At 58.8% G+C, this 27,527-nt stretch overlaps 1 protein-coding gene across 1 annotated transcript in view; it reads left to right on the top strand.

Annotated features, from left to right (window-relative positions):
- Window positions 1-1,084: 1,084 nt before the first annotated feature.
- EFNA2 (ephrin A2) overlaps window positions 1,085-27,527 on the top strand; it is a 39,446-nt gene continuing 13,003 nt past the window's right edge. The window contains exon 1 of the mRNA XM_066566485.1: window positions 1,085-1,238. Coding sequence (XP_066422582.1) covers window positions 1,117-1,238 — 122 coding nt within the window. The 5' untranslated portion in view covers window positions 1,085-1,116. The remainder of the gene's footprint in view (window positions 1,239-27,527) is intronic.

Consider the following 27,527-nt stretch of genomic DNA (forward strand, 5'->3'; position numbering starts at 1 on the left):
GCCCCTTCCCAACATTTCCTGCCCATCACCCCCAGGCACCCCAAACCCCCGCCACCAACTCATCCCTTCCTCAGGGCAACCCAAAGCCCCCCCACCCCCCCATATGAGCCCCCCCTTCCAAAATCCCAATACCCTACAAGCGAACCTCTCCCTTTTTCAGAGCCCCCCTGCTCTGCCAGTGCGACCCATCCCCTTCCAGTGACCCCCCCCGCCGCTGTGACCCCGGCTTTCCAAATCCCTCCCAGCCCACCCGTGCGACCCCCGCCCGTTCCAAAGACCCCCCCACGGTGTCTGTGACCCCCTCCCCACGCAGATCCCCCTCTCCCGGGGTACCGGTCCGTTCCCCCCGCCGGTGTGAAACCCCCTCCCAATCTTCAACCCCCCCGCCCCAATCTTCAAAACCCCCCCCCCCATCTTCGACCCCCTCCCCCCCCGCAGGGGCGTGGCCGCGAGGGCGCGCGGGAGCCCCGCCCTGGGACCGCGCCGGGCGCGCGCGCGGCCGCCGGTGGCAACAATGTGTCAGAGGCGGGGCGGGGGCGGGGCGCGGGGCGGGGCCGGTACCGGGGGCGGGCCCGGCGCGGGGGCGGGCCCGGGCGGGGGGCGCGGGGGGCGCGGGCGGCGGGCGCAGCATGGCGCGGCGGCACTGAGCGAGCGGCGGCCTCCCGGCCCGGCCTTTGTCTCTCCGGTGTCCCCCGGGGCGGAGCAGCCCGCGGCGGGGCCCGGGGCTGAGCCCGCAGGTGCGGCGGCAGCACCGGGGGCTCGGCACCGGGCGGCGGCGGCGGCGCCGCGGGGCTCGGAGGAACTTGGCCGAAGTTGGGCGCGGGAGGTGGTGGTGGGGGGGGCGGAAGGTTCCCGGTACCGGGGCGATCCCGGGGCGCCGCGGGAACCGGGCCGGTCCCCGCCGCCCGAGCGCGGGATGCGGCTGCCCCGGCGCCGCCGCACCGCGGCCGCCCCCGACTCCCCCCGCTGACGGCGCCCGGGGCCGCGGGCGATGGTGAGGGCTGGGCGCCCGCCCGCCGCCGCCGCCGCCCGCCGCCCGCCCGCCGTCCCCGGCCGGCCCCAGGGCCCCGCCGCCCCCTGAAGCGGCCGGAGCCGCGCCCGCCGCCCGCCGGGACGATGGTGCGCTGCGGGGCGGCCGCGCTGCTCGCCGCGCTCCTCGGCGTCTGCGTCTGGACCGACGAGACCGGGAAAGTTATCTCGGACCGGTTCGCCGTCTACTGGAACCGGAGCAATCCCAGGTAAGGCGGGGGGAGCGGCCTCGGCGCCCGAGTTCCAGTCGGTGTTTCCTCCCGTACACAAACCCGCTGAGCGCCCGCTGCCGCCCGGTGACAGCGGCCGCCGCCGCCCGTGGCCGGTCGGGTCCCCCTCGAGCCCCCGGTGGGGTCCGGTGAACGGGCTGGGCGGCCCCGGGGAGGGGGGGTGGTCCCCGGGGCTCCCTCCCCCGAAAGTTCCCGCGGGGCCCCGGGCGGAGCGTCCCCGGGGGCTGCGGCAGCGCCGGGAGCATCGCCGGGCGCGGGGCGCGTTCCCGGGGGCGGCGGGGGCTGCGGCTCGGCCCCCCCCCGGCCCCTCTGCGCCCAACTTCGGGGAAGTTCAAGTTCCTCCCCCCGCCACCCCGTGTCCCCCCCCGGTTCCTCTCCGGGGATGAAGCTTCTGCGAAAAAAACCACCCCGAAATCCGCCCAAAGCGGCGGGTGCGGCTGCGGGGGAGTCGGGAAGAACGACCTGGGGGGGAAATGGCAAAACGGGCCCGAGGGGGGCACGGGGCGTGCGGAGCTGGGGGTGGCCGGCCCTGCTGCTCCCGGGTCATTCCCATCCTGGAAGCGCAATCCCCACAGTTGGCTTCGTTTCCTGACTCCAGTTGGAATTTCGATTTTTCTGTGTGTTTTTTCCCCCACCAAGTGTTTTTTCTTTGGGGGCAAGAGTTTTGTTTCTGTCGTATTTTCTTTGTTCGTGATTTTGAGGAACCCAAAACTGCTGGTGAGTTGGAAGCGGGAGGAATTCTGCTCTGGGAATGCTCAGGTGGTTGGGACCCTCGGGACCCCCCAACCCTCCCTGTTGGGGACACTCTTTGGGGTCTGAACGGGCCCGTTTGTGGGGATTCCTGTAAAAACAAACACCAGCCATCAAATCTCCATTTCCCCCAAAATTCCTCAAAGTTCTCCCAAGCCTGGCAGTGTCTGTGAGCGGTGAGGGACGAGCTTGGTGGGTGCAGCCCCTGTGGTCCCTGGCTTTGGGCTGTCGTGTTTTCTGGGTCAAGCAGGAGGTTCTTTGTCCCCCTCAGTCCCTGTGTGACAAGTGGCCTCGTGGGGCACGGCGTGGCCTGGTCCTCATCCCCAGGGCTGCCAGGGATGTGGGGCAGCTCCTCCAGCACCGGGTGGCTCATCCCGTGCTGCCATCCATGAGGGGACCCTCGGTGCCACCTTCTCTCCCTCGATGACACCAGTGCAGCTGGGTGAAGTTCCTGGCGGTGTGTCGGTGCTGGGACGTGTGCGGGGCTGAGAACCCTCAGCAGCACCTGGTGTCCACCCAACCTCCACATGTCCCTTTGGGGGGGGACCCACCCGTGCCCCTCTGTCCTCCCCAAAATTGGGGCCAGCCCGTCCCTTTGTGCCTTGGTGGTGGTTCCTTGGCGGTGGTGCCTGCGTCGTGGGCCGCCTGCGGTGCATATGGATTTTATTATCTCCCTCACATTTTTGTGGGGGATTGTAAGAGCCAGGGAATTTTTTTTTTTTCCCTAATTTTTTTTTTTTTCTTTGCCCATTGCGAAGTTTTTTGATTTTAGCTCCTGGTGCTCCCCCCCAAGCTCCCACACTTTGTGTTTTTGTTCTCCCAAATGCCAAACATGTGTGAGGTGTCCCCCCGGGTCCAACTCTGGCATCCTGGAGATGAGGGTGGTTGGGGCGGTGGCTGGGATTTGGCACCCCAAAGGTTCCAATGGCTGGGATTTGGCGCCCAAAGGTTCTGACGTTTGGGATTTGGCGCCCAGAGGCTCCTGGGGATGGGATTTGGCACCCAAGGGTTCTGATGGTGGTGCCAACAGCCAAAAGTAGCCCCTTGGCCACTGGTGAGGAGCGTCCCGGGACCCAGCACCGGTGATGGCGTCGGCTCCATCCCCTTCGCCCCCTCGTAGAAGCCGCCGAGAATTTCTCCTGGAAAAATCCACGGTGGATCATTATTCCATATATATATATATTTATACATTTCTAAATCTGCTGTTGGCAGGGAAAATATTTTCGAGGACCGGGGAGGGGGGGGGAAATAAAAATGGAGTGGAGGGAAGCGCGAGGGGCTGGGAGGGAAGAGCAGACAATGGCTGGTGGGTTCAGCAGGCACGTCCGCAGCGCCTGGCTCCGGGATGTGACCCAAATTTCCCCAATGTGGGAGCGCCCCGTGTCGCCAGCGCTCCCCGCCTGCCCCTTCGGCTCTCGGAATTCGAGGCAATTTATTAGGGGTTGCAAAGATTGAAATTGCCATTGAGTTTCCTGCTTATTCCCTTTTTGAACCCAGCGGTGGGTTTATTTTTTTCTCTGGAGTTACTACAAGACCGCCTCATTCTTAAAAATGAAGGAAAAATGTATTTCTGTGTTTTCTGGTCCCTTGTTTTCATTCTTTTCTCCTCCCGCCAACATCTCATTTAGTAAGGGGGAAATAAAAAGGGGTTAAAAAAAAAAAGGGGAGAAGACCCAAGGTTAAAATGTCCTGTTTGAACCCACAGACCTTCTCTGCTGCTAAATGTTTTTCTTCAGGTTTATACAGCAATCTATATTTTATAAAAGACAGGAATAAATCTCATGGTCGATATGATTTGCCCAGATTAGAATAATTCTATATTTCATAATTGGGGCTAAATTAAAAATAAGTGGTACCTCGGGATGCTGCAATTTCCCTGTTCTGGGGAGAGATTTAACCACTCGCTGTGGATTTGCAAGGTTTATTTTTATTTTTAAATGGTTTTGTGAGGATGCGCTAGGAAAACGTTTGGCTGGTTGGAACTCCTGGGTTATCCAGGAAAAAAAATGAAGGATGATGATGGTAGAATTATATAATAATGGGCAGTTTTGTTACCATGTGCAAGTGTGGGTTTCTGCTCCGTGGCACGTACAGGCGCTGCCGATGGTCGCTCTCCGGCTGTGGATCTGTTGGCCATGGCTGGGCCGGTCATGGGTGGATCCATTGGTTGTGTCCAGGGTGATGTGCCCATGGATGGGACCTTGGGGCTCCTCCCTGCTCTGGCACTGCGGGCAGGGGTCTGGCACAACACCCAGGGCTCTTCCCGCCGTCACTCCGTGTTTTTGGGCTGGCGGTGCAGGAGCTGCTCACCCGTAGCATTCCAGGGTGGATTTTCCATGGGAGCCAACCAGGTCGATTTGGGTGTGCTGGAATGTCCAATATCACCAGCGGGTTGGGGTGTCCAGTTTTTTGGCCCCCATTGCCCCCCCCCCCACCACCACGGTGGGTTTAGGGTGGATGTCTCGGCACGCGGCACCGTGCGACAAAAAATCAGGGATATGGGAAAACCTCCATGCTATGCGGGAAAAGGGTCTGTGGGACGGAGTGACCTGTCCTCAGAAGGTCCCCAGGCCTGTGATCATGACCCATGGTCTCGTGGCCGTGCTGGAAACCCCTGGGAGGCCAAGGAAGGATGAAGGGTTTGGGATTTGTTGCTGTCCCCCGCTCTGCCGACAGCCGGGTGACGGGCAGGGAATCGTCATTCCTGACTGCTGGTCGGTGTTCCTGCAGCAATCCCGTGGTCACTGCCGTGTGCCTGGATCCACAGCAGGAATGTCAGAGGTTCTCCTCCCTCTGTTCACAGCACAGATCCCCGGGACCGGGTGGGATCGTGCCCGTGGCCTGGTTTAACGCCGAGGTCACGGCGCTGCCTCCGAACGGCTCTTTTGCTGATTTCTGTATTATTTTTCGGTGTGGTTTGTGAGCACAGCTGGGATTTCTGTTCTGCTCCTCTGCACTCCCCAATCCTGGGATCGAGAACCGGAGAAATGGTTTCTGGCAGGGGGATTTACGGAGCCAGGTGATGCTCAGGGCCGGCGGTGATGGCAGAGCAGGACTTTTGGGGGAAAAGGTGCCTCTGCCGCAGGGGTGGTGGGGTTGAGGTGAGCGGGGCACATCTTGGAGGGGATTTAGCTCATGTTCCCAATCCCATTGCATTTTGTGCCCCTTTTTCCTGCATTCCCATCTCCTGGAGCTGCAGCCCTGGCGCCTGCCAGTCGCTGGTGCTTTGTCCAGGAGGCTGGAATGTGGTGGCCGTGGCCAGGAAAGCCGTGGCTGTGACCCACTGACCACCCAAGCCAGGGCCAACTTGCCCACCTGTGTGTCACAAGGGGCTGTGGCCAGGCCGCTGGTGGCTGCATGTCCCACTTCTCCATCAAGGGAGTGAAGACGATGCCACATCTGTTTTCTCCAGAGGAATTTGGTGCTGCAGAGGGGTGGCCGAGCGAGGGGGCTCAGCTTGGGCGATCCCACCCATGTCTCCATGTTGGACTGGGGCTGGATCCCAAAACCTCTGTGTCCTGGCTTTGGCTGGGACTCTTGGGGTCCCCAGTTCTCTGTGTCTCCCCTCCCTGCTCCCATGGACACCATACTGGGGCCCACATCAGCCCCTTTAAGAAACATGCCCTGTTTCCCCCTTGGACTGATTTTAATGTGAATTTTGCCCTGTTTCCCCCTTGGACTGATTTTAATGTGAATTTTGCCCAATTTCCCCCTTGGAGTGGTTTTAATGTGAATTTTGCCCTGTTTCCCCCTTGGCATGACTTCAATGTGAATTTTGCCCTGTTTCCCCCTTGGAGGGATTTCAATGTGAATTTTAACCCTGGCACTCGGGTTGTTCCTGTGTCACCATCAGCCCCAGTCCCCTCTCGGGGTGCCAGAGCAGTGCTGGGTGTTTGGGTGTGCCAGCGCTCGGCCTCGTCCTGTGCAATTCCTGCTCTTTTAGTTTTCCTCCTTCTGTTCTCCCTTTGTGCCGAGATCACTCCCAGCCCTTCCCACCCCTCTTTTCCAGCCCGTTAAGCCGTGTTAGCAATTCCTCACCAGCCCAGGGCTGCGGCGAGTGGTTAATGGAGAGCAGACACCAGCGGGCCGGCGTCGCTGACAGGATTCTCTCTCCGTGCCCGTCGCCGTCTCCGCCTGTCCCTTTCCAGGGACCGCAATTACATTCCCTGCTGGTTGCACATTTGGTATCCAAATGCCGGCCATGCGCCGCATCCTAATGCGAGGATGGGCTGGGGGTGTGTGGGAGCTGCTGGAGGGTCAGAATCCCCCCAGAATCCCCCCAGAATCCCCCCTGGATCCTGGGGTGTCCTGCTCAGGGGGCACACGCAGAGGGTGGGCAGTGGGAATGGTCCAGGGGGTGAGAGATGCCCTGGGGTACCATGGAGAGCTTTGAAAGTGCTGCTGTATAAAGAAAGGCGCATTTATATTTACATTTATATATGTATTGATTTATATATATTTGCGTACAAATATATTTAAATCTATTTTATAAATGATCGATTTATTTACATATGTGGGTGTTTATTCACCCCACCCCCCTCCCACATAAATACACTTTACACACACAAATAATCCGATGCCAAAAACTCCCCTGTCTGGCAATGCTGTGCCACCCCTGTGTGACATTCCCCTGGAATTCCTACCTGGGGGCTCCAAGATGTACCTGGCTGTGGTTTCACCTGGCTCCAGGGCTGTCTGGCTGTGTCCATCCCAGTGCCACATCAGGAGCTGGCTGGAGCCATACCTGCCTGTGCCTGACAAGGTTCAGCTGCTGGGTTGGCTGGAAAATTGCAGCAATTGTTCCTTAAATAGCTCCTCGTTCCTGATGGTGACAATTTCGGTTCTTTTGTGTTAGATATTAATCGTGATTTCTGAGGCTCCGTTTTGATCCAGGCTGGTTTTCCCCACTTGGGGCAGAGATCCTGCCCCGCTTCCTTGGATTTAATGGGGTTTATGGAAGGCGAGCAGCCCGGAGCACTGTTACCTGCAGCCTCTCAGAGGTGTTTCAATTCCTTTTCCCCCTCTGCCATGACCCAATGCTCATCCCGATGGTTGCTTCCCTCTGCTTGGAGATCCATCCCAAAACCAGGACCAGGCCCTGTTTGGCCTCTGCAAGTGCAGGGGGAAGCACCGTGCTCCAAGGGTCCAGGCTGGATTATGGCTGGGAATCAAGATCTTGGAGCCCTTTCCTAATCCAAGTGATTCCATGATTCTCCAGGGCTGCAGAAGTGTTTGGCTTAGCCAGTGGCCACTTTGGCCTTTGCCGGATGAATTCCAGAGGCATTTTTAAGCCCTTCCCAAAGCCAGGGCTGTGTTTAGGGGTATCTATGCTTCCAAACTCTTTGCCACCAGCCCAGCCCTTCTGGATTTGGGGACCCCATGGCTGTTCTCACTGGCTGGCCGGGGAAATGGCGCCCATGGGGTGTGTGGGATGCGCCAGGGCTGGTTTGATCCCTGCAGGAAAAGCAGGTAGGGACAAAGCTGAGAGCAGGGCAGGCGGATGGAGCCCGTCCGGCAGCACCGGCCGTGTCCCTGCTCCGTCCTGGCTGGTTCCCGGGTGGTCACAGTGTTGTTATTTATTTATTTCTCCTCCCTCTTTCCCCCTTGGCTTGTTGCTGCCGCTGTGCCTGGGCTGCTAAAGAGCTTCCCATTGTTCCGCAGCTAATTACCTCCTAATGAGGCTCCCGGCTCAAAAGAGCGGAGCGGGGGCTGTGGGGGGATGTTGTGAGTGGGCTGTGCTGGGAGGGGGTGAGGGCAGGGCTGGGGTCACCACCGGGGTCACCCGATGCCTTCAGCTGTGCTGCCCCACGGTGTGAACTGGGGCTGGTGGTGGGGAGATCCATGGCCATGGAGCTGCCAGCCCGAAGCATCATCCTCAGGGGCGGCTGGGAAGTGGTTTTGCCAAAATTTTCTTGTTGAGCCCCAAACCTGTGGAGAAATCAAAGCTTTGTGGATTTTGGCAAGGCGGGGTGGTGCTGGTGCTCGGAGCCTGGGAGCATTCCCAGCATTTCGCTTGGTGTGACACCAGCCCTGTCTGGGACAGGTGTCACCTTTAGGGCACATCCTTCATTTTGAACCAGCATGAGAGGGATTTGGAAACAGGGATTTAGACTATTTTTTTTTTTTTAATTCCTCCCCTTTTAAATTTTTCCCCTCTTCCCGTGTTTTCTTCCCAAGGCCCAGCGGAGCAGTGAGTGATGCCGCTGCTGGGAGAGGAACGGCCACAGGGCTGAACCATGGTGGGGCTGTGCTGGGGTGGGATCCTGTGGGATACCCATGTGCTGGGGTGGGATCCTTTGGGATACACCTGTGCTGTGGTGGGATCCCCTGGGATAAACTTACGACATGGTGGGATCCTGTGGGATACATCCCTACTCTCCCTCAGCACATCACCTCTTCCCAACCTCCCAGTTTTCCTCTTTCCTTGATATTTCCAGCTTCTCCAGCCTTGTTTTGTGGGATTTTCCTGTTTTCCCTGCAGCTGTGAACCTCCAAGCACACGCGTGTGTCCGTGCAAACGCCGGAGCTGCCCGTGCCAGGTCGATTCCACTAAACACCATCCTGGTGCTGGACCCGGAGCCACCGCTCCCTGTGGGTGCCAGTACCTGTATTCCCACCACTGCTATTCCCACCACCAGTATTCCCAACGCTGGTATTCCCACCACCAATATTCCAACCACCAGTATTCCCACCCCTGGTACTCGCACTGCGCTGCCGAAGCGTTCCCAGGATCCGCAGAGTTTTACACCATCCCTCAATAGCTTTTTTTTTTGTTCGACTCCAGGAATGGACTTTTTGTTTCAGCTCCTTCTCCACCAGCCCCGAAGTCCCCCAGGAATCAAATTCTGGATTTCGGATCTTTTCGGTACCAAACCCAAACCTCTCTCGGCTTCAATTCCCGGCGCTGCTGACTTTGGGAAAAAAGGGGAATAAATGGTTATGGGGGCTTTTAATGACTGGGAATGGGGAATCCCCATTCCATCCCCAGCTTCCTCCTCCTGCCACATCCCAATTGCCTCCTCCATCTATTTCCTTGGTGTTTGGCCGGATTTCCCTGGAAATATTTTGCTGTTTCCCCCAGTGCAACCAAGTTTTGTCGGATTTTTCTTTTTCTATCTGCAGAAGAGGAGGAATTATCCGTCTCGGTTTATTTTTCCTTGAACATTACACGGGAGCAAAACTCACCCATGTGCTGGGAAAGAGATAAAGTGTTTAGACAGCAAATACAAATATTCCAGAGCACTCAGCCCGGCTACAGCAATTCCTGCCAGGATTCCAAATTCCGTGCCATGTCTTCCAGGGGGGTTTTATTCAGACTGTCTTTTTTTTTTTTTTCTTTTTTTTTTTTTTTTTTTATTTATCAAAACCCCTATTTATATTTGCAGTAAAATAAAATCAGCCTGACCCTGTAGAGAACTCGAAAAATCCCAATTCTTTCCTTTTCCAATCCTGTTTCCACTGAGGAAAGAAAGCCCCTGGACCTCGTGCCCTGCACAAAATTCAACCGCGACGGGATTATTTCAGCGGCTGAGCTTCTCCGCAGGCGCTGGGACGGTGCCGGCTCTGTGTGTGTCCCCCCCCCCCCAAAAATCGGGATGCAGGGAAGCTCCTGCAGAGGTGGGGACAGAGCTGGGACCCCCAGGGTCTTCCCACGGAATTTTGGGGGCACGGGATCCCTTGTGCCGCAGGTTCTGCCTGCGCGTGGAGCACTCAAAAAGGGGATTATTATTTTGATTTTGTTTTAGTATTCAGTGATGGATGGGCTTCCGCTGCTCCTCAGGAACATCCCAGTCTCCCGTCAGCGTCCCAGCCCCACTGGGGACCCCGTGCGTGTCATTGTCACCCGGGTGCTGGGCACGGGTGCCGTCAGGAGCTGAGGAAGCTCTTTCCCAGCCAGCTCGATAATCCCAATTATTATCTGGATTCTCGATCAGGGTTGCTTATTAAACTTGGCACCGCTGGCTTTGCCGTTCCGGCCGCCTGCCTCAGCAGAGGGATTTATCTCCTGCCGGCGCGGGGAGGAAATTGAGTGGAAAAACGCGGGGCAGAGCCCCCCGGGACGGCGGGGAGGGCCGGGGGTACCCGGCTTCTGAAGGGTCGGGAGATGCTGGCACAGCCCCAGCGCTGCTGGGTTGGGTTGGTGGAGCTGCCTGGGCCGTGTCCGTGTGTCCGTTTCCATCCCTCCATCCCCACCCTGCGCTGGGATGGGCGTTTTTATTCCAAGGTTATTTTGGAATGGTTGGTGCTTTTATACAATACAACAGCCCTTATTTTCCCTTTTCCCCGAAATCTAAAGGACCTTTTGTCAGCCGTTCTCCCCCTTCACCTCAGGAATATCAGCTTTTTCCAAATCCAGGTCTTTCCGCTGGAATTCCACAAACCTTCCTGCTTTGCTCACCAACGCCTTCTTCTTACATTGTGCCCACAAATTGTATTTTATTTTTACCTGACACTGCACTGGAACTGCCTGAGCCAGGGCTGATGTGCCGACCCTTCCAAGGAGGCTTTTTCCAAATTTCACCCAGTTCTCAGCACCGACCGAGCAGGGCATCCAGGACAGTGGGGTGGGAGGTCGTAGATCTACTACTGGGAAAAGATTCTCTTTCACAGGAGCATTTCCCTACCTCCTGGTGTTTGGATGTTTCAATTTTCCCATTCCGCTTTTTCCTGCCTTTCCACCATTTTTCTGCATTTTAAAAAACACGTACAAATCCTGTAACTGGAATTCCCTTTCTTTGTGTGTCCGGCTGCTCTCTTACCCCTGGGTGAGCTCCTGGGATCCCCATTTTAGGGTGGGGACTCTCCCCCGTCCCCTCCCCATGCTGCTGCTGCTGGGGGATTTCGGTGAGGGCTGGGTTGGCTGCAAAATCCTTTATTTGGGAAATTACTGTTTTCCTGAACCTTGCAAGGTTCTTCCCTCAGGAGCAGCCTCATGCTCCAGGGCTTGGTGTCGATCTTGGGAATGCTCCAGGCTCTCTCCTTGGCTTTTTCAAGATCTTTCGTGCTGGGTGGTTGTGAGAATCTGCTGCTCTGGCTGAGTGGATTGGGATGGAGCCGTGGCCCTGCCGGGCTGTGCCGTGGCTGTCCCAGTGACCGTCCCATTGTTGGAGATCCGCCGTCGGGTACGGCACTGGCACACGGGAATTCTGGCGCCTGTCCCGGTTGTAAATGCTGGTCAAAATGGTGCTCCTGTGTAGTTTCCAACACAGAATCCGAGCCTGTCTGGAATAGAAATGGCTTCTGGCTCCGAGCTCCGTCCACGTCTCCGTTGGATCACCACGGGGTCGCGGGGATTGGTTTGGCCAGAGCCGCGCGGGTGCCGAGTCCTGTGAACACCAGGATCAGCGCCCCGCCACGGCCCTGGCATTGCTTCTGACCCTTTGAGGTGGGATTTAAGGCTAAATGGGCAGAGTTGGAAGCAGGTTTGGGAATGGGGTTTGCTTTTGCAGGATGTGTGCTCTGGAGGCAGCATCCAGCCCTACCAGTGCCGGCTTTCCTAGCGCTCATTGCCGCCAGTGACCTTCAGCTCAGACCAGCTCCTGGCTTTCCCTGCCTGCTCTCCCTGGCATTCCCAGCTTTCCCCTGTCTGTGATGGTTCCTGGGGTCAGTGGACCCTCAGTTCTAGCCACCCAACCGCTGCCTCTCCTGGCTCATCCTCCTGCCATCTGCAGCTTTCCATTGTTCCTTGGCTCTTCCCGACATTGGGATGCAGAGTGCCGGCGGTGGGGGAATGTCCAGGGCCCAGTGTCACAGCCAGGATCTGGACTCCAGGAGAATCTGGACTCCATTTCAAAGCTGAGTAATGATAATCATAAATCATAATGTTGTCTTTTATGATAGAAAGCTTTGGATCGGGAGCAGGGACTCTCGTCCTGCAAGCTGGGGGTGATCCTGGATCCAGCTTCCAGCTCATTATTCGGAGACAAATGGCTTCTCCCTCCCCCAGCCTCAATTTCTCCATGGGTAAGGTGAGGATTGCTGCCAGGGGCTAAATTAGGGAATTAATGTTGGTGAAGTGATTGAGAGATGGAGAAGGGCATGGCTCTCACAGCACCATGTCTTGCTGCACAGTGCATCCGCCCGCTCCGGGGCTGGATGTGGGAATTTCAGATGGGAGCAGAGATTGGGATGGCGGCAGTGAAGTCCCTTGTTCATGTCCGCAGAGCCCAGGGCTCCGTGAGGAGGGACTGGAGGCCCCCAGCTCTTTCCACACTGGTTTGGGATCTGTGTGGGGACACGGTGGCTCACATCTGTGGCTGATTCCGGTGTGCATCCCACATCCAGGTGGTTTGGCAGCGCCAGAGCCCAATTCATTCTGGCCTCTTCCCAGCGTGTCCCTCGCTGCCCCAAAATCCCAGTGTCACCAAGACCCCATTCCCATGGGAGGGGAATCCAGCTGGATGGATTTTTGTGACTTTTTGATATTTTTCCTTAAATGTTGTAATTTTTATTCCACCTTATAAATCACTTCCTTGCTCCAGTTGGAGGGAGGATTTATGGGTGCAGGTGGGAGGAACGCCGCTCTCGAGATCGACCTGCTGGAATGGTTTTGTGGTGATGGTCACAGCAGCAATTCTGGCCAGGGCTCCAGCTGGGGGAATCCTGCCTGGGGATGTGATGGGAGCAGGGATGGACCCAGCTGGGATGGCCTGAGGTTGGCACATCTCTGGTGCCGCTCGGGGTCTTCTCCGTGCTGGAAAGTGGCACCCAACAGGTTGGACCCCAAACCATTGTCTGCTGGGGGACAACTGAAAAAGGGGTTTCAAAGCCTTTCCTAAATCCCTCAAAGGTTTGTTTAAAGCAAGGGCTTGCTTTCCTACTGTGTCACACTGGGGCCATGGGAATGTCGCTGGGGACGCAGGAATGTTGATAGGAGGCTGCTGGTGATGGTGACCCCGGGGTGAGGGGGCTGGGGGTCTCAGGTTGCGTGGTGAGGGTGGGGATGCTCAGCCCTGGGGAGACCCAGCCAGGGCTCTCCCTGCTCCCTGGGGGCCAGGCCAGCTCCGGGGGGGATTTTCCCTGCGCCAGCACTGCCTGCAGCAGCACAAACGAACCAAGTAATTGGCAACATGGAAATATTTTGTGCTCATTAGGCAGTGGGAAGCGGTGGGTGAGGAGGCGGCGGGTGAGGAGTCTGGGTTCTCTGGCGGGGCTCTCCAGCGGTGTCCTCCAGAGCTCTGTTCTCCAGTGGCACTCCTGGTGACCCAGGGCAGGGAGCACGGGGTGGGAGCACCCTGGGATGGGGGGCTGGCAGTGGGAAAGAGGTGAAGGAGCCAGATCCTGACACTGCCCAGCCGGGAGCTCCATGTACTGGGGACAGTGACAAACCAGGGGAGCAGGGGGATCCGGGCTGCTCTACAGGGACATTTGGGAGAACCCCCCCCATTCCTCCCAATTCCCATCAATCCCACGGATTAAAACTTGAAACATCAGATCTCAGTGGCTGCCTTGGAGCTCCTTAACCCCAGCACTGCAGATTCCCAGGATCAACACCGAGGGGAGCCCCAGGGGGCTCCATATTCCCTTTGCTTCCAGCAGTGGAAATGGGGGGTGATCCCTGAGGATCCTGTCCCTATTTAGGGGGTCCTGGAGGGGTCCCCCCACTATCCTCATCCCTGAGCACGTGCTGGTGGTGCCTGTCCCCAGCACGACGTGGGGAGCCCAGCGGTGCTGCAGGCGGGGGAAGCTTTATGGCTGTAGTTAAAGTGACTTTATGATATTGTATCTGAACAATTGCCGGCTATTATCCGGATCGATGCCGCGGGATTGAGACGCTGGTTGATAACCCAGGCAGGGCTCTAATCGCTTTTAAACCACGCAGGGTCGGTGGGGCTTTCCATAAAACCCCTTGGTGGTTTCTGTTTTTACTCCCTGCCCCTGGGTTTGGTGGGTTTTTCCCCCAGGATGTCCCTTTGGGGATACGGGTCCTGGTTTGTCCCTCTCCACCCTGCCCTGGGTGGGGATTGGGATGCTGGGACCTGGCTGGGGATGCTGGAATCCAGCATTCCTGGGCTCCAGGGTGCTCAGCACTGCTGGGTCCTGTCCTGCTGAGGAGCGAGGTGCAGATTTTGGGAACCTGTTCCCACCTTTGCCTGGCTCGCAGCGACCTTGGGCGAGTCACGTCACCTCCACACTCTTGGTTTTCTGCAGCTGTGAAACGAGGACAATGATACCTTTCCCACCTCGCAGAGGGGTTGGGAGGCTTAATTAGTTAATGTTCGTAAAGTGCTTTGAGGATTAATTAATATTGTGACTCTAATTTTTTCCGATGGCGAAACGCCACTTAAATATCTCCGCGCTGGTTCCCCCCTCCCTGACCCTATAAAGCAAATCCACCCGAGAACATCACTGGGCTCTGCAGGAGCCGTGTGGCCCTGTCCCTGCCAAGTGTCACCTCCCCAGTGCTGAACTGGGAGGCACTGGTGCAGGGGCACTGGTATGGGGGTGTTCCAGAGCATGGGGTGCAGCTCTGCATCCCAGCTCCCTCCCCAGTGTGTCCACCTGGGCCTGATGCTCCTTGGCCAGGCTTTCCCTGCTAGGAGCCATTCCTGTTTTGGGATTAAGCCACTGTCACCTCCTGTGGCACTGCCCATCCCTGCCCTGCCTGCTCAGGCACCTCTGGCAACCTCGATCTGCTGGGAAACCACCCCCAGCAAATCACACGTCCTGTGTCTGATCCCATCTGCATTTTGGGGGCCTGGCTGGGGGATGGCCAGTCCCTGGTGGGCTGGGGACATTGTGCTGGGCATGATCCAAAGCTCTGGGCAGCTGCTGGCAGCACAATCCTGGCTTTCCTGGTGGAAAGAAGCCGTTGGGATCACACCTGGCTGAGACACAGCTGGCAGGTGTGGGAGGGCAGTTCCAGTGTCCCCATTCCCGTGTGCCATTATTTATGGGCAGCATTGCTTTCCTCCAAGGTGGTTTCTCAGCTGTGGCTGTGCTCCCCTGTGCTCTCCTGCTCTGTGTAAGCACAGAGCAGACAGGGACAGCAGAGGGTCCCCTCGATGGCAGTGCCATCCCCCAGCCCCTCGGGGTGTGAAACCCGGGGTTAGCTCAGCTCCAGTGCTGGGAAGGTCTTGGTCAGCACCAGTGGGAGCAGCCAAGGGAAGAGCTGAGTGTGCATCCCAGCTCTGGGTGACCCGAGAGATCCCAGCCTCCGGCTCTGGCACAAACCAGGGGTGTTTGTCCCTGTTGGAGATGTGGGAATTTCGAGAGGGGCTGGTGAAGGGAGCAGGAGGGGAATGGTCCCAGGTGGGATGGGCTGGTGGGACATGATGGAGCCCCAGGGCTGGGGAACCAGGGACAGCAGGAGAATTCCCAATTGTGGAGCACGGGAAGGAATTGGGACCTGCCATGGAGGGAGGTCTGGAGGGAGCCACATTCCTCTTCCCTGGAGCTGCTGGGTGGAGCTGGAGGAGAAGGAACATCTGGGCAGGGAGAGGATGAGCTGGGAGGGTCCAGCCCTCGTTGATGGCTCCTGTCCCTGTCCCTGGTCAATGGTTCCTGTCCCTGATTGTCACCAAGCTCTGTTGGTGGGAGGAGAGGCACATGGAGGCTCTCTCAATCCACGGGGTTTGGGACAGGACACACTGGTGTCAGTGTCCCCATGCCTGGACCCTGCTCCATGCCGTTAATGACATCCCGGCAATTAAACTGGAACTAATGCAACGATAAAAATAACCTGCTGTCCTTCTGCAGCGCCGCATCCCACAAGCTCAGAGGTGTTTAGAAACCCATTTAACACCAGATCCTGGGCGTGGGGTACACAGGGTGGCACCAGGATCTGTGTGGCCACGACTGGGTTTTCCAGACCCACTCCTGGCCTTCTGCAAGGTGTGAGCACCCCCAGTTGCCTCCAGTGCAGAGACTGGTTTACCAAGTGCCACGTTTTAAATAATCTAAATTACATGAATATTTTATTTTTCTTCTTTCTAGAGTTGTGGAATTCCCAGGGGTGGGTTTTCATGCTTTTCTCCGTAATGGAGGAGCAGGAACGCATTCTTTTAATGGTAATTGAGATTCTTGCATCCTCGAGGACTTGGGAGCTGGATGGGCTTTAAATAATGGGAGAGGGGAGGAATTTGGTTTCTGGCTTCTCAAATGGGTTTTTGAGGGTTTTTTTAGTGGTTTTTCTCACTCTTGTGGCAGGGCCAGAAAGCTGTGTCTCTGTCCCACTGCCCTGGGAGCCCACCCCAAAGCAGGAGATTCTTGAGGTGGTGACAGGGACCTGTGGGTGTGGCATCCTTTGGGAGACCTCTTGGGAAAGGTGTTGGGGGTGACCTGTGTCATGCACCCCCATTGTTGGAGCTGCCTGTCAGCCCTTCCCCAACCCACGTGCACCCAGATATTGGAGCTGGGTCCTCCCTTGCTGAGGTTTGGGGTTTTTTATGGCTTTGTTGCCTCCTGACTGGCATGGTGAGTGCCCAACCCAGAGAACACCCATCCTGGTGGGCACCCATCCCTGTTCTCCTGCAGGAAATCCTCGTGGAGTGTGGGAGGGGTGGCTGTCCCTCCTTTGCTATGCATGGCAGTGGGGTGGTTTTTGAAGGGAATGAGCAGGATGAGGATGAGCCTGGGGGTCCTGTCACTGTGAGTACCCAAATGCCAAGTGCAGGAGCACCACGGCAGAGCTGGCATTGCCACCCTGTCCCCTCCTGAGCCGCCTGGTCCCTCTGCTGCCTGTGCCATGCCAGGGTGGATCCCAGCCCCATCACCACCACTCCATGCTGGGCAGAGCTGGTCCCCCCAAGGCCTGTGGGGTGGTGGAAGGGGCTGCTGAGATGGGGGAAGCAGTTCCTGGCTGCTGGGGGAAACATCTGGATCCAATTCCCCCTCCACGTGCAGCCAGCCAGGCTGGACCCACTCTGGCCTCACAGCATGACAGGAGTGGCTTTGCTGCAGAGGGGCACAGTGGGTCCCTGTCCTGGGCTTGGGAGCCCATAGCAAGTCCCCTTCCTAGTGGGAGCCCCAGCACGGCATCCTCATCCCAGCAGGAGCTCCAGACACTGCATCCCCATCCCAGCAGGGACCTCACCACTGCATCCCCATCCCAGCAGGAGCTCCACCACTGCATCCCCATCTCAGCAGGGACCCCATCACTGCATCCCCATCCCAGCAGGAGCTCCACCACTGCATGCTCGTCCCACTGGGAGCCCGGGCACTGCATCCCCATCCCAGCAGGAACCCCAGCACTGCATCCCCATCCCAGCAGGAGCCCCAGCACTGCCTCCCCATCCCAGCAGGAACCCCAGCACTGCACTCTGATCCCAGCAGGAACCCCAGCACTGCCTCCCCATCCCAGCAGGAACCCCAGCACTGCACTCTGATCCCAGCAGGAACCCCAGCACTGCCTCCCCATCCCAGCAGGAACCCCAGCACTGCCTCCCCATCCCAGCAGGAACCCCAGCACTGCCTCCCCATCCCAGCAGGAACCCCAGCACTGCCTCCCCATCCTAGCAGGAACCCCAGCACTGCCTCCCCATCCCCGTGGGACCCCTGCCACCCTGCCCTGGCGCTCCCCACGTCCCTCTGCCATCCCTGGGGGCTGCCTGTGCCCGTCCCCAGCGTGCTGCCACCCCGGGCGGGGGCGGGGGGAGCTGCTGCCCGCCGTGCCTTTTGTCAGCCTCAGAGAAGTTGACCTTGAAGCGCGCTGGCAGAGCCCTGCAGCTTAATCGTGTTAGAGGTGTCTGACTGCGGCTCGCGCGGCTCTACCTGAGCGGCATCAGCAAGGGGGACGCGGCGCGCTCGCCGCCCCGGCTCAATAATTGATGCGTTTTTCTCAGCTCCCCCTTCCGTGAAAGGAAACCCAAGTGCTGGCTGGATGGCAGGGCTGGGAGGATGGCAGGACCAAGAGGATGGCAAGATTTGGGGTGGAGGATGGAGGATTGGGATAGGATGACAGGGGTAGGGGGATGGCAGTGCTGGGAGGATGGCAGGATTTGGGAGGATGGCAGGATTTGGGAGGATGGCAAGATTTGGGAGGATGGCAGGATAGGGAGGATGGCAGGATAGAGAGGATGGCAGGAATATCAGGATAGAAGTATTGGAAGGATGGCAGGCCTGGGAGGATGGCAGGACCAGGAGGATGGCAGTGGCACTGCCATGGCAATGGGAATGGGAATGGGAATGGGAATGGGAATGGGAATGGGAATGGTGAGGGGCTGGGTTCCAGGTGGATGCTCCGGGATGCCATCCTGGGGTCACCCCGCTGTGGATGGGGATGTGCCAAGGGTACTCTGTGGTCATGGGGAGACACACAGAGGTGGGAGCAGCCCCTTGGGTGCCCTCCTGCTCTGCCCAGCTTCCTCCCCATGAGAAGACCCCAGGCACCACATTTCCACCCGCTTTTTTTAGGAATCTGCAGAAACCCTCAAACCCTGCATTCCCATGGAAGCACCGAGCAGCCTCACACCCAACATCTCCCTTTTCCCGTGAGCACCTCCTGCCCCAGAGCCTGGCACAGCCCCTTTAGTGCCCCCACCACCGCCCCCCAGGTCTCCCCTGGATCCCCATCACCCTCAGTGACCCTGGACCCCATGTTGGGGACACTGGCCCTGGGTGCCCCCCGACTCAGCCCCTTCACGCCCGGCAGAGTTGTTTTGCTTCCACACAACCCTTCCTCCCTGCCTCCCCCTTTTTTCCCCCCTTTCCCCTCTTAGCCAAGCGCACAGGGAAGGGGAGAGATTTTAACCTTCTGCCTGGAACCAATTAAAAAGGTCTTTCCACAGAGACGAAAGTGCTCGTGCACCTTTGTGTGCTGTGAGCGGGGGGAAGAAAGCAGAGGCGGCCTTTGAAGGGGGGATGAGGTCCCTCCGCTGGGACCCCTCCGGGCTTTCAAAGCCTGCGTTATTTCTTTATTTTTAAATAGCCAAATTAAAGTGCCTCCCGCTTCCTCCCCTCCCCGTTTGTGCGGCAGCACGTGGCCCCCGCCAGCTGCCAGGGGGGATGCTGGTCCCATCCAGGGTGTTCTGGGCACCAGGAGGGGTCGGGGCATGGCCCTAAACCCAGCTGGGACCCCTCTGGGATGGGGCAGAGCATCCCTCCTTGCTGCAGAGGTGCTGCTGGCAGGGTGGTGTTGAGGGGGTTCTGGCTGAGCTGGGGGGGGCACACTGGACCCCAGACCAGAGGGGTCTTGTCTCAGGGCAGCCCCTGACTCAGCTCAGCACAGCCCCATGACCAAGGCAGCCCCCCCATCACCAGCACAGCCCCCTGCTCACCTCAGGGCAGCCCCCCCCGACCCATTCCAGCCCCCCCCGACCCATTCCAGCCCCCCCTGACCCATTCCAGCCCCCCCCCTCGCCGCCCCTTGAACTCAACCAGCCGAACGCATCAGTGCCTTTCTTCAAAGCCCCCCCCCCGCCCTCCCCGCCGCCCCCTGCCCAGCAGCCCCGTAAGCCCCCGCTGAAAGGGCCGCAGAACAAAGCACAGGAAGGGATTCCGGTGGTTTCCGCACGGACCTGAATGCCGAGCCGCTCAATGGAAGAGGAGCCGCGGACGCGCCGGCGCTTTTCATCCATCCCCGCATCCCGCTCCGGCCGCGGGGGCGCGGACCCAGCGCTGCCTCCCCGCGCCCCCTCCCCGGCTCCTTTCTCCTTTATTTTATTTTATTTTTTTTTTAATTTTTTTTTTTTTAATATAGTAGTCTCCGATTTATTTTTCCACAGTGTAATTCTGAAAGACAGCGGAGATGAATTATTCATTCCCCCTCTCCGCCTTTGCATACAATCCCTGCCGGGGAGAGGGCCGTGGCGAATGCGTTTGTGTGCAGGGCTGGGCCAAGGGGAATGGAAATCGATGGTTAAGGGTTTAGATGGGGGGCATTGGGTGATTTTTTTGGGGGCTGGAGCACGTGGGATGAGGCCAGGAAGTTTCTAGTGGGGAATTGTTCCTATCCCAAAGCTGCCATGGAGTGGAGGGTCCCGGGGTGTGGGGGCTGGTGGGTGACCCCAGGCTGGGGTCTTGGGGGCTCTAGGGTGGGCACCATGGTCCTGGTTTCACCCCTCACCCACTCATGATTCTGGGTGAAAAGAGGGCGAGAAGTAAAAAAAAAACTACCCTTTTTTCCTAAATTTCTCATAAATGAAATGTTCCTTTAACTCGACCTGGGATGTGAAGCCAGGCTGAGGAGGAGGAGGGATTCTTCAAAGAGCAGGATGGCTTTGGAGACCTGTGGCTGGTGCTGCCTTCATCCCTGTCCTGCCACCTTCTTCATCCCTGCCTTGCGCCCTCATCATTCCAGAAGAATATTCCCCCTTGTGTACCCCCAGAACCCCCACTCTGTGCCCTTCCCTGGGGACACAAGGGCAGCTGGTGCCACCACTGACCCCTGGCATGGCCACGCCCGGACCTTGGAGTTGGCTGCCAAAACCTGACCGGGGAACAAGGAGGTGAAGCGAGGGGAGGGGGGATAGGGGGGTGAATCAGTGCGAGGGGAGGCAGCACCCCGGGCAGGGCTTTAATCTGATTAGTCTTGGAGTGAATGGATGGAGTGAAAAGGCTTAAACCCCAGTGAAAGGAGAGGGGAGGATGGGGCCACTGAGAAGTAAAGACCCCGGCCGGTTGCACCAAATCAGGTCAAATTTGGCCAGAAGGGACACAAGGGGCAGGGATAAGGGGGGAAGAGTCAGGCGAGGAAATCAGTGTGGATCTGCTGGCACTGTGACCTCACAGGGACCGCTGGGTCTGTGCCTCTGTTTGTCCTTCCCTTCCCTTCCCTTCCCTTCCCTTCCCTTCCCTTCCCTTCCCTTCCCTTCCCTTCCCTTCCCTTCCCTTCCCTTCCCTTCCCTTCCCTTCCCTTCCCTTCCCTTCCCTTCCCTTCCCTTCCCTTCCCTTCCCTTCCCTTCCCTTCCCTTCCCTTCCCTTCCCTTCCCTTCCCTTCCCTTCCCTTCCCTTCCCTTCCCTTCCCTTCCCTTCCCTTCCCGTGCCAGGTAGGAGCTCCCCTCGCTGCTGCCGTGCCCTGTGTCACCTGGAATGGTGACAAGGACCCGCTGGGTGCCGGGGCAGCTCCAGGAGCCTGCGGTGCCCCGGGGCTGAAGCCGAGGGCTGCCGGGGGATGCTCCCCTCGGCGGGGGTGGCCGCCTTCCCCTGCATCCCCTCTCCACCCGATCGATCCTTGCCCCGATCGATGGGCGCTTCCCTGCGGGCGAGGGGCGGTGCTGCCCGGCCGGGCAGCAGAAATGGCTTTTCACAGAGCCTGCAGCGGGATCCAGCATCGATCTCTGGTGCCTCGTCAGAGATCAATTAGGCCGGTCATTAGCCGTGCCCAGAGCGCAGCGGGAGCCTGGGCTGGGAGGGGAGAAGGGAAATGCCAGGCTGGCAGAGGGTGCCCTGGAGGAGCTGCCCAGCTCATACATCCCTCACACATTTCCCTGCCTCAGTTTCCCGGTTCAGAACTGAGGTAAAAGCTGTTCCAGCATGACTGACTCTCACAGTCCTGAGGGCTGTGAGAGCCTCGTGGCTGGGCTGTTCCTGGCTCATCCTCCTGATGGGAATGTTTGTTTATCAATCCCTTCCGAGCCATCCAAGGAGCAGAAAGGGGCCTGGCCAGGAGCATGGCTGTCCCGGGGGCTGACAAGTGACAGGGTGTTCTCAAACACCAGGGCGTGTGTCCGTCCCACCCGGGCGTGTGTCCGTCCCAGCTTAGGGAAAGCAGCGCGTGGGAGTGCGGAGGAGCAGGACGGTGACCAGGTCATTGTCCTGCTGGGAGGCCACGTGGAGTGGCTGAGACCACCCAGGCACTGCTGAGGGGACTGGACAGGATGCCCTGGACAGGAGAGCGTGGACAGGGATCCTCAGGGCAGCCCTGGCTGGGAGAGAGCCACAGGCACCCCATGGTGGGACGGCAGGAGTGGTGCCTGGAGGGGTGTGCAGGGGAGCAGCACCAACATCACCTCTTGGGTGTGAGTTTTTAAGGCTGTGAAGGACCTGATGGTCCTTGGCATCTGTGCAGGGACATGTTGTGAGCAACCTCTGTGTCCCTCTGACCTAGCATCTTCCTGACCTGGCATCCCCCTGACTCAGCATCCCCCATCCCTGACATCCCCCAGCCTCATCCTGTGCCCATTTTCCCCTCTTGCTCAGGGTTTGTGCCCATCCAGGTGCACTCCTGGCAGCAGAGGATGGCAGGAACAGCCATCATGGCACAGCATTTGGCATCCACCCTCTGTGCCACTGCCCTGTCATCCTCCCCTCAGCCAGACCCCAGCTGGAGAGTGGCTTTGAGCAGAGCAAACCCTTGGGTTTGGGGAGGGTGACCTGGAACAGGTACTGCCTGCAGCAGCCACCTCTGCCCGCGAGCTGCAGCTTCTAAGAAACAGAAAATAAGGAGAGTTTCAAAAAGAAAAAAAAAAAAAAAAAGAAAGAAAAAAAAAAGAAAGAAAAAAAAAAAAGAAAAAAAAAAGGAAAAGTTCCCCGATTACATCTGGTGAAGTGACAAATCTGCCAGGCAGGTGATTATTCTGGGTACGGACGTGCCGAACACAGATGCCGATAGGATTAAAGGGGAAGGGGGGGAGCTCACCCTGTTAAACCAACACCTGATAAAAGAATAAACCAACCCGAGGAATAAATTCCCAGCGCTGCCAAGGTCATGCGGCGCCAGGCCCGTTGCCGCTGCCATAGGGAAGGGACAGTGTCCGAGCCCTGGGGTGACCCCTGGGGTGCTGGGCCCCCCCGTGCCCGGGCAGTGCCGCAGCCCCCGCTCCCGGGAGCGCCCGTACCCGGCATGCCCTCGGCTGCCTGGTTGCTTTCCAGGCACGTCCCGGGCATCCCCTTGGGATGGCGCAGAAAATTAACAGCAGTTCAGATCTGAGGAACTTTATGACACGTGTATGATAGGACTGAACCAGGGCGTAATTGAATGACGGATGAGCTTCCAAGAGCCACATTTCCAGGGAGTAATGAAAAATAGAAGTGCTATTGACTAAAGGAGCTTTCGGCGGCCGGGCGGCACGGCGCGGGATGAGCCGCTGCCGGCGGGGGGAATGCATCAATACGGCGAGTAATAGCTCAGTTATTATAACTCTGGAAATGTCATTCAGGCCTAACCAGAGAACACTGGCTATTAACTAGCCTTAAACAGAACGCGCCGGGCGGGAGCCTGAGCCGCCAGTGCCCGATAATTATTTTACTTCTTTTCATGGCTCTGTCGCTTTTCCCACTGCAGGGAGCCCGGCCTGAGTGCCCGCAGCCCCGGGGGTCGCTGTTCCTGCCTGTGGCACTGAGCCAGGCCATGCTCCTTGGGAGCTGCTCCAGGGCAAGGCCCCATCGCACCCCAGTTTGTCTCTGTCCCTCGCAGGGATTGCTGGCGTTGCTCTTGTCACCTGCAGCTACAAGCTCAGAGCTGCAGGCTTTGTGCACAAGCCTCCCTGTGTCCCTTCCTGCATCACTTCCCATGCACATCCCTTCCTTCATCCCTTCCTGCATCCCTCCCTGCATCTCTTTCTGAATCACTCCCCATGCACATCCCTCCCTGCATCTCTTTCTGCATCCCTCTCCATGCATATCCCTTCTTGCATCCCTTCCTTCATCGCTCCCTGCATCTCTTCCCTCATTCCTTCCCATGCACACCCCTCCCACATCCCTCCAGTCCCTCTGCCGAGACATCCAGCCGGCAGCGATGGGATCTGGGCTGGCAGAGGCCAGCTCAGGGCCCGGTGCCCTGCAGAGCCCTGAGGTGTAATGAAAGCCCAGGGGAGAGTATCGAGTGATCCTAAATGGATTTTCTCCATTAGCTCAGCCCCATCAGCCGGTTATCCCCTCCTGGAGCGCTCCAGGGCTGCCGCCAGTGGCACTTAGAGTGCTGCCAGCACCTGCTGCCGCAGCACAGCGCAGCACCCACCTGCTGGCACCGCCAGAGGGGACCCATCCTGCCTGCCCAGCACCATCCTCCTGCTTTTGGGGTGCCCTTTTTGGGGGGCAGCATGCCTGTGAGAAGGATGGTAAGATACAGGAGGGGGTCTCACAGCCCAGCCTTATCCCTGAGTACCCCAACATTTCACCCTGCCATGGGAGAGGTTGTGGCGAGGGGCCACAGTGGGGTGAGGGAGGGCTTGCCACGCAGCTGCTCCCTGCTTGGCAAGTCGGAGTTCATCATTAGCCAGGAAATAATTAATTGTTGGGCAGACAAAAGGCATCGCTCGGCCCCCCCGGAGACCCTGTCAAAGGGAGCTGTCAGGGGCGGGTGTGATAAATTCCGGCTCCGCAGCCCCGCGCTGCCGGGACAGGGGGACAGTGGTGTCCTTTGGCTGGGGGTCTGAAACCCACCTGGGAATGCCAGGGTGGCACTGAACAGAGGCAGGGGGCTGCAGGGTGACAGGCAGGTGCCCGCTGTGTCCGTCCTTCTGAGCCGTGTCCCCGTGCCCGCTCCCGCTGGGCAGTGGCGGCCGATTTCCACCGTGTCGGCGTTTTCCCGGTGATTGCGGGGCCAGCGCTCGCCCGGCTCCCGCCGATCAAATTACCGCCACTGCTCGCCCCAAATTCCCTGCCAGTCCAAGTGCTCCAAGGTTAAAGAGTCACCGGTGCTCCTGCCAAGCCCCCTGCCCTGCTGCCACCCATCTCACCGCTGCCCGGAATTCGGCCGCCAGCCGAAAATAGTGGCCAATAAGTGAAATAGTGCAGCAGTCTGTGTTTATCCATGTTAATTGGTGTGTCTTTAGCCAGCTGGGATGGGGAATGTGCTCCTTCTCTGTTGCTTCTGCTGCTGGACCCACACCATGCAGGAGGATCCAGCCCTGGGGCAGGTAAACTGAGGCACGGAAGCAGTGGATACCGTGCTGGCATCACAGCAGGGCCGTGCCATGTCCCGGTTGTGGCTCTGGGATGAGACAAATGGAATGGCTCTGGGGAGTGCCAGGACAGTGGCTGGTTTGGCTCAGAGACCGGAGTGTGACACTGATCTATCTCCTTGGAGGCCTTTCCTGCTGCCACCCAGGCCCTCACAGCACCAGGGACACCCAAAATCTCCCTCCAGCCCGGTGACAGTGGGACTGGCAGGGTGGGTGTCCCTCACCCTCAGGACAGCGGGGAGGTGACAGCAGATGAGACAAGAGGCTGGCACCGACACCATGGTGACCCCACATCCCGAGGCTCTGCCTGCAGCATGCCAGGCCCAGCCACAACGACACTGGGGCTCGGCTGCGCTAATGAGGTCAGCCCTGGGGGGCTGTTTACCCCATCCCCCACCCTTTGGGACCCCCAAAGGGCTCCTTGATCCGGCTGTCCCAGCGGGCTGCGGCGCGGAGCCGGCGCGGGCGGCGGGGGGCCCGGCTGTCACCGGCTGATAACCCCCAGCAGCTCCGTCCCGTGCCCGTTATCAGCGCCCGCCCGCCTGGCCAGACGCGGTAATTAGGGCGCTCAGCGTGAGCCACCGGAGCACGGATGAGCACGCGTGATCCCGTGCACGGCTGGCACCTGCCCGGCGCCCGGCTGCCACAGACGTGAGCGGGGCTGGTGTGCACAGGGCTGAGCATGAGCGGGGACACGAGTGCCAGGCTGGTGTCTGTGATGGTGACATGATCCCCAGGCTGATGGCCATGGGGACACGGCTGCTGGATGGTGACATGATCCCCAGGCTGATGGCCATGGGGACACGGCCGCTGGATGGTGACATGATCCCCAGGCTGATGGCCATGGGGACATGGGTGCTGGATGGTGGCACGCAGTGATTTGAAAAGGAATCACCTCCTTCTGGAGTCTGGTGTCCCTGTCACTTTCACTGTCAACCACTGTTGTGACCCCTCGTGCCACCTGGCTCTGCGGCTGTCTGGGTCTGCTGGTCCTCGCCCCGATCCCTCTTGAACCCCCACTCCTCCCCCTGGGCCTGACAGATCTGGGTGTCTGGTGAGCCCCTGTGCTGGCATTGCCGTGCCCATCCCATCATGGCCATTCTGTTGTGGCCACCCTTGTGTGCCCATTGCTCTGTGCCATCCCACCATGCCCACCTCACCATGCCCACCCTGCCGTGCCCCCGGCCCCCGGAGCAGCCGCGGCACTGCTGGCACTAACACAATTACCGTGACACTTCCCAGCCCTCGTCTCTCCGACAGTTCAGTTTCTGCTCTGATTCGATTTGTGCGGAACCGGCCGTGGGCCCGGCTGGCTGCCGCCATCCCTGGAACCAGCTGGGCTGCTGGCACTCCCTGCCATGGCCAGAGATCCCCCAGTGCCATCCCACAGCAGTGGGCACCGCCTCACCGCGGGCTGGCAGCAAGGGCTGTCACATCCACGGTGTCCCATTCATGATCCGTGTGGTTCCTGGTGCATCGGCAGCCGGGAGCTGCCAGAGCTGTGCTGGGCTGTGAAGGCAGTGCCAGCTCCCAGAAATGTGTGGGGAGGGATGTGGGGCAGCAGGCCCCGCTCTGGATGGGGTGCCAAGGGGAGGAGATGGGCATGATGGAGTCTGGGGTGCCATGAGCATGAAGGGGGCACAGAGCAGCACCCGGGTGGTCTGAGGGGCTTGGGGGTCACTCAGCCACAGCCCAGCCCGGGGCTCAGGGCGCCTCCTCAGTCCCCACCCATCCCAGGGGCTCGTGACTGGCACCACTTGGTGGCTGCAGGTCGGGCTGGAGCAGCTGGGGCTGGGCTGTGGGAGAAGGAGTTGGAGCAGGACCTCTGCGCCGCCCCACTTTATTATTGAATTTAACCTACAGTCTTCCTTACATGCCACAGTGCCCGTAACTAGTGCAGAGGCTGCTTTTATGTGCAAATGAGGCTTTTTTTTTTTTAATCTTTGACAGAGAATGTGCTGTGTTTACATAACAGAGGGCCCTGGTACTCTGGAGAGGGCCACTGACAGTGCTGGCAGGAGATGTTAAGAAAGATCTAACATTTCTGATCTCTGTTTAGCCAGAGGCGCTGCGAGGCGGCGGGAGCAGCAGGGGAGGGTGGCTCTGGGGTGCCCTGGAGAGCAGCTTGGCTGTGCCTGCCCGGGGCTCCAGGGCCAGGAACCTGGGGCAGAAGGGATGGAGCAGCTGCAGGAATGGGGTGGCACCAGAGGGTCACGATCTGGGTGTCCCTGTGCTGTGATGGGGACCTCAGAATCCTCTCTAGGGTCTCCAACCCAATGGCTTGGGACAGGGCTGCCCTTCTCCTGAGGTTTGGGAACATCCAACAACCTTGGGATGACCAAAAAGTGGCGGTGAGCCCAAAGCTGGTGGTGAACCAGCAGCCAGGAGCTGAAGGGATGAACTGTCCCAGCTTCCCTCCGTCATCCACTGCCACCAGCAAAGGGAAAAACTCCTCCTGCCAGGTTAAGTGGAAAAATGACCAATATCCTGCAGCCTGCCAGGTTCAAGCGCATTAATTCCAGGGAGTCGGTTAATGGCAGTATTGATTAGTCTCAGCGCTGGGCTAACGAGCATCCATGCTAATGAGGGGTGAGTGGTGGGAATTGCAGCAGCTGGAGCAGTTCCAGGGAGCTTTGGTTGTGGGGTGAGGGTAGAGCTCCCCGAAAAGAGGCTCCACCTGCCTGGAGTGGGTTCATCCCCCTGGATAGGCTGTGGCATGTGGAAAATGGAATAT

This window comes from Molothrus aeneus, chromosome 27, assembly GCF_037042795.1.
Source record: "Molothrus aeneus isolate 106 chromosome 27, BPBGC_Maene_1.0, whole genome shotgun sequence".
Taxonomy (NCBI): Eukaryota; Metazoa; Chordata; class Aves; order Passeriformes; family Icteridae; genus Molothrus; species Molothrus aeneus.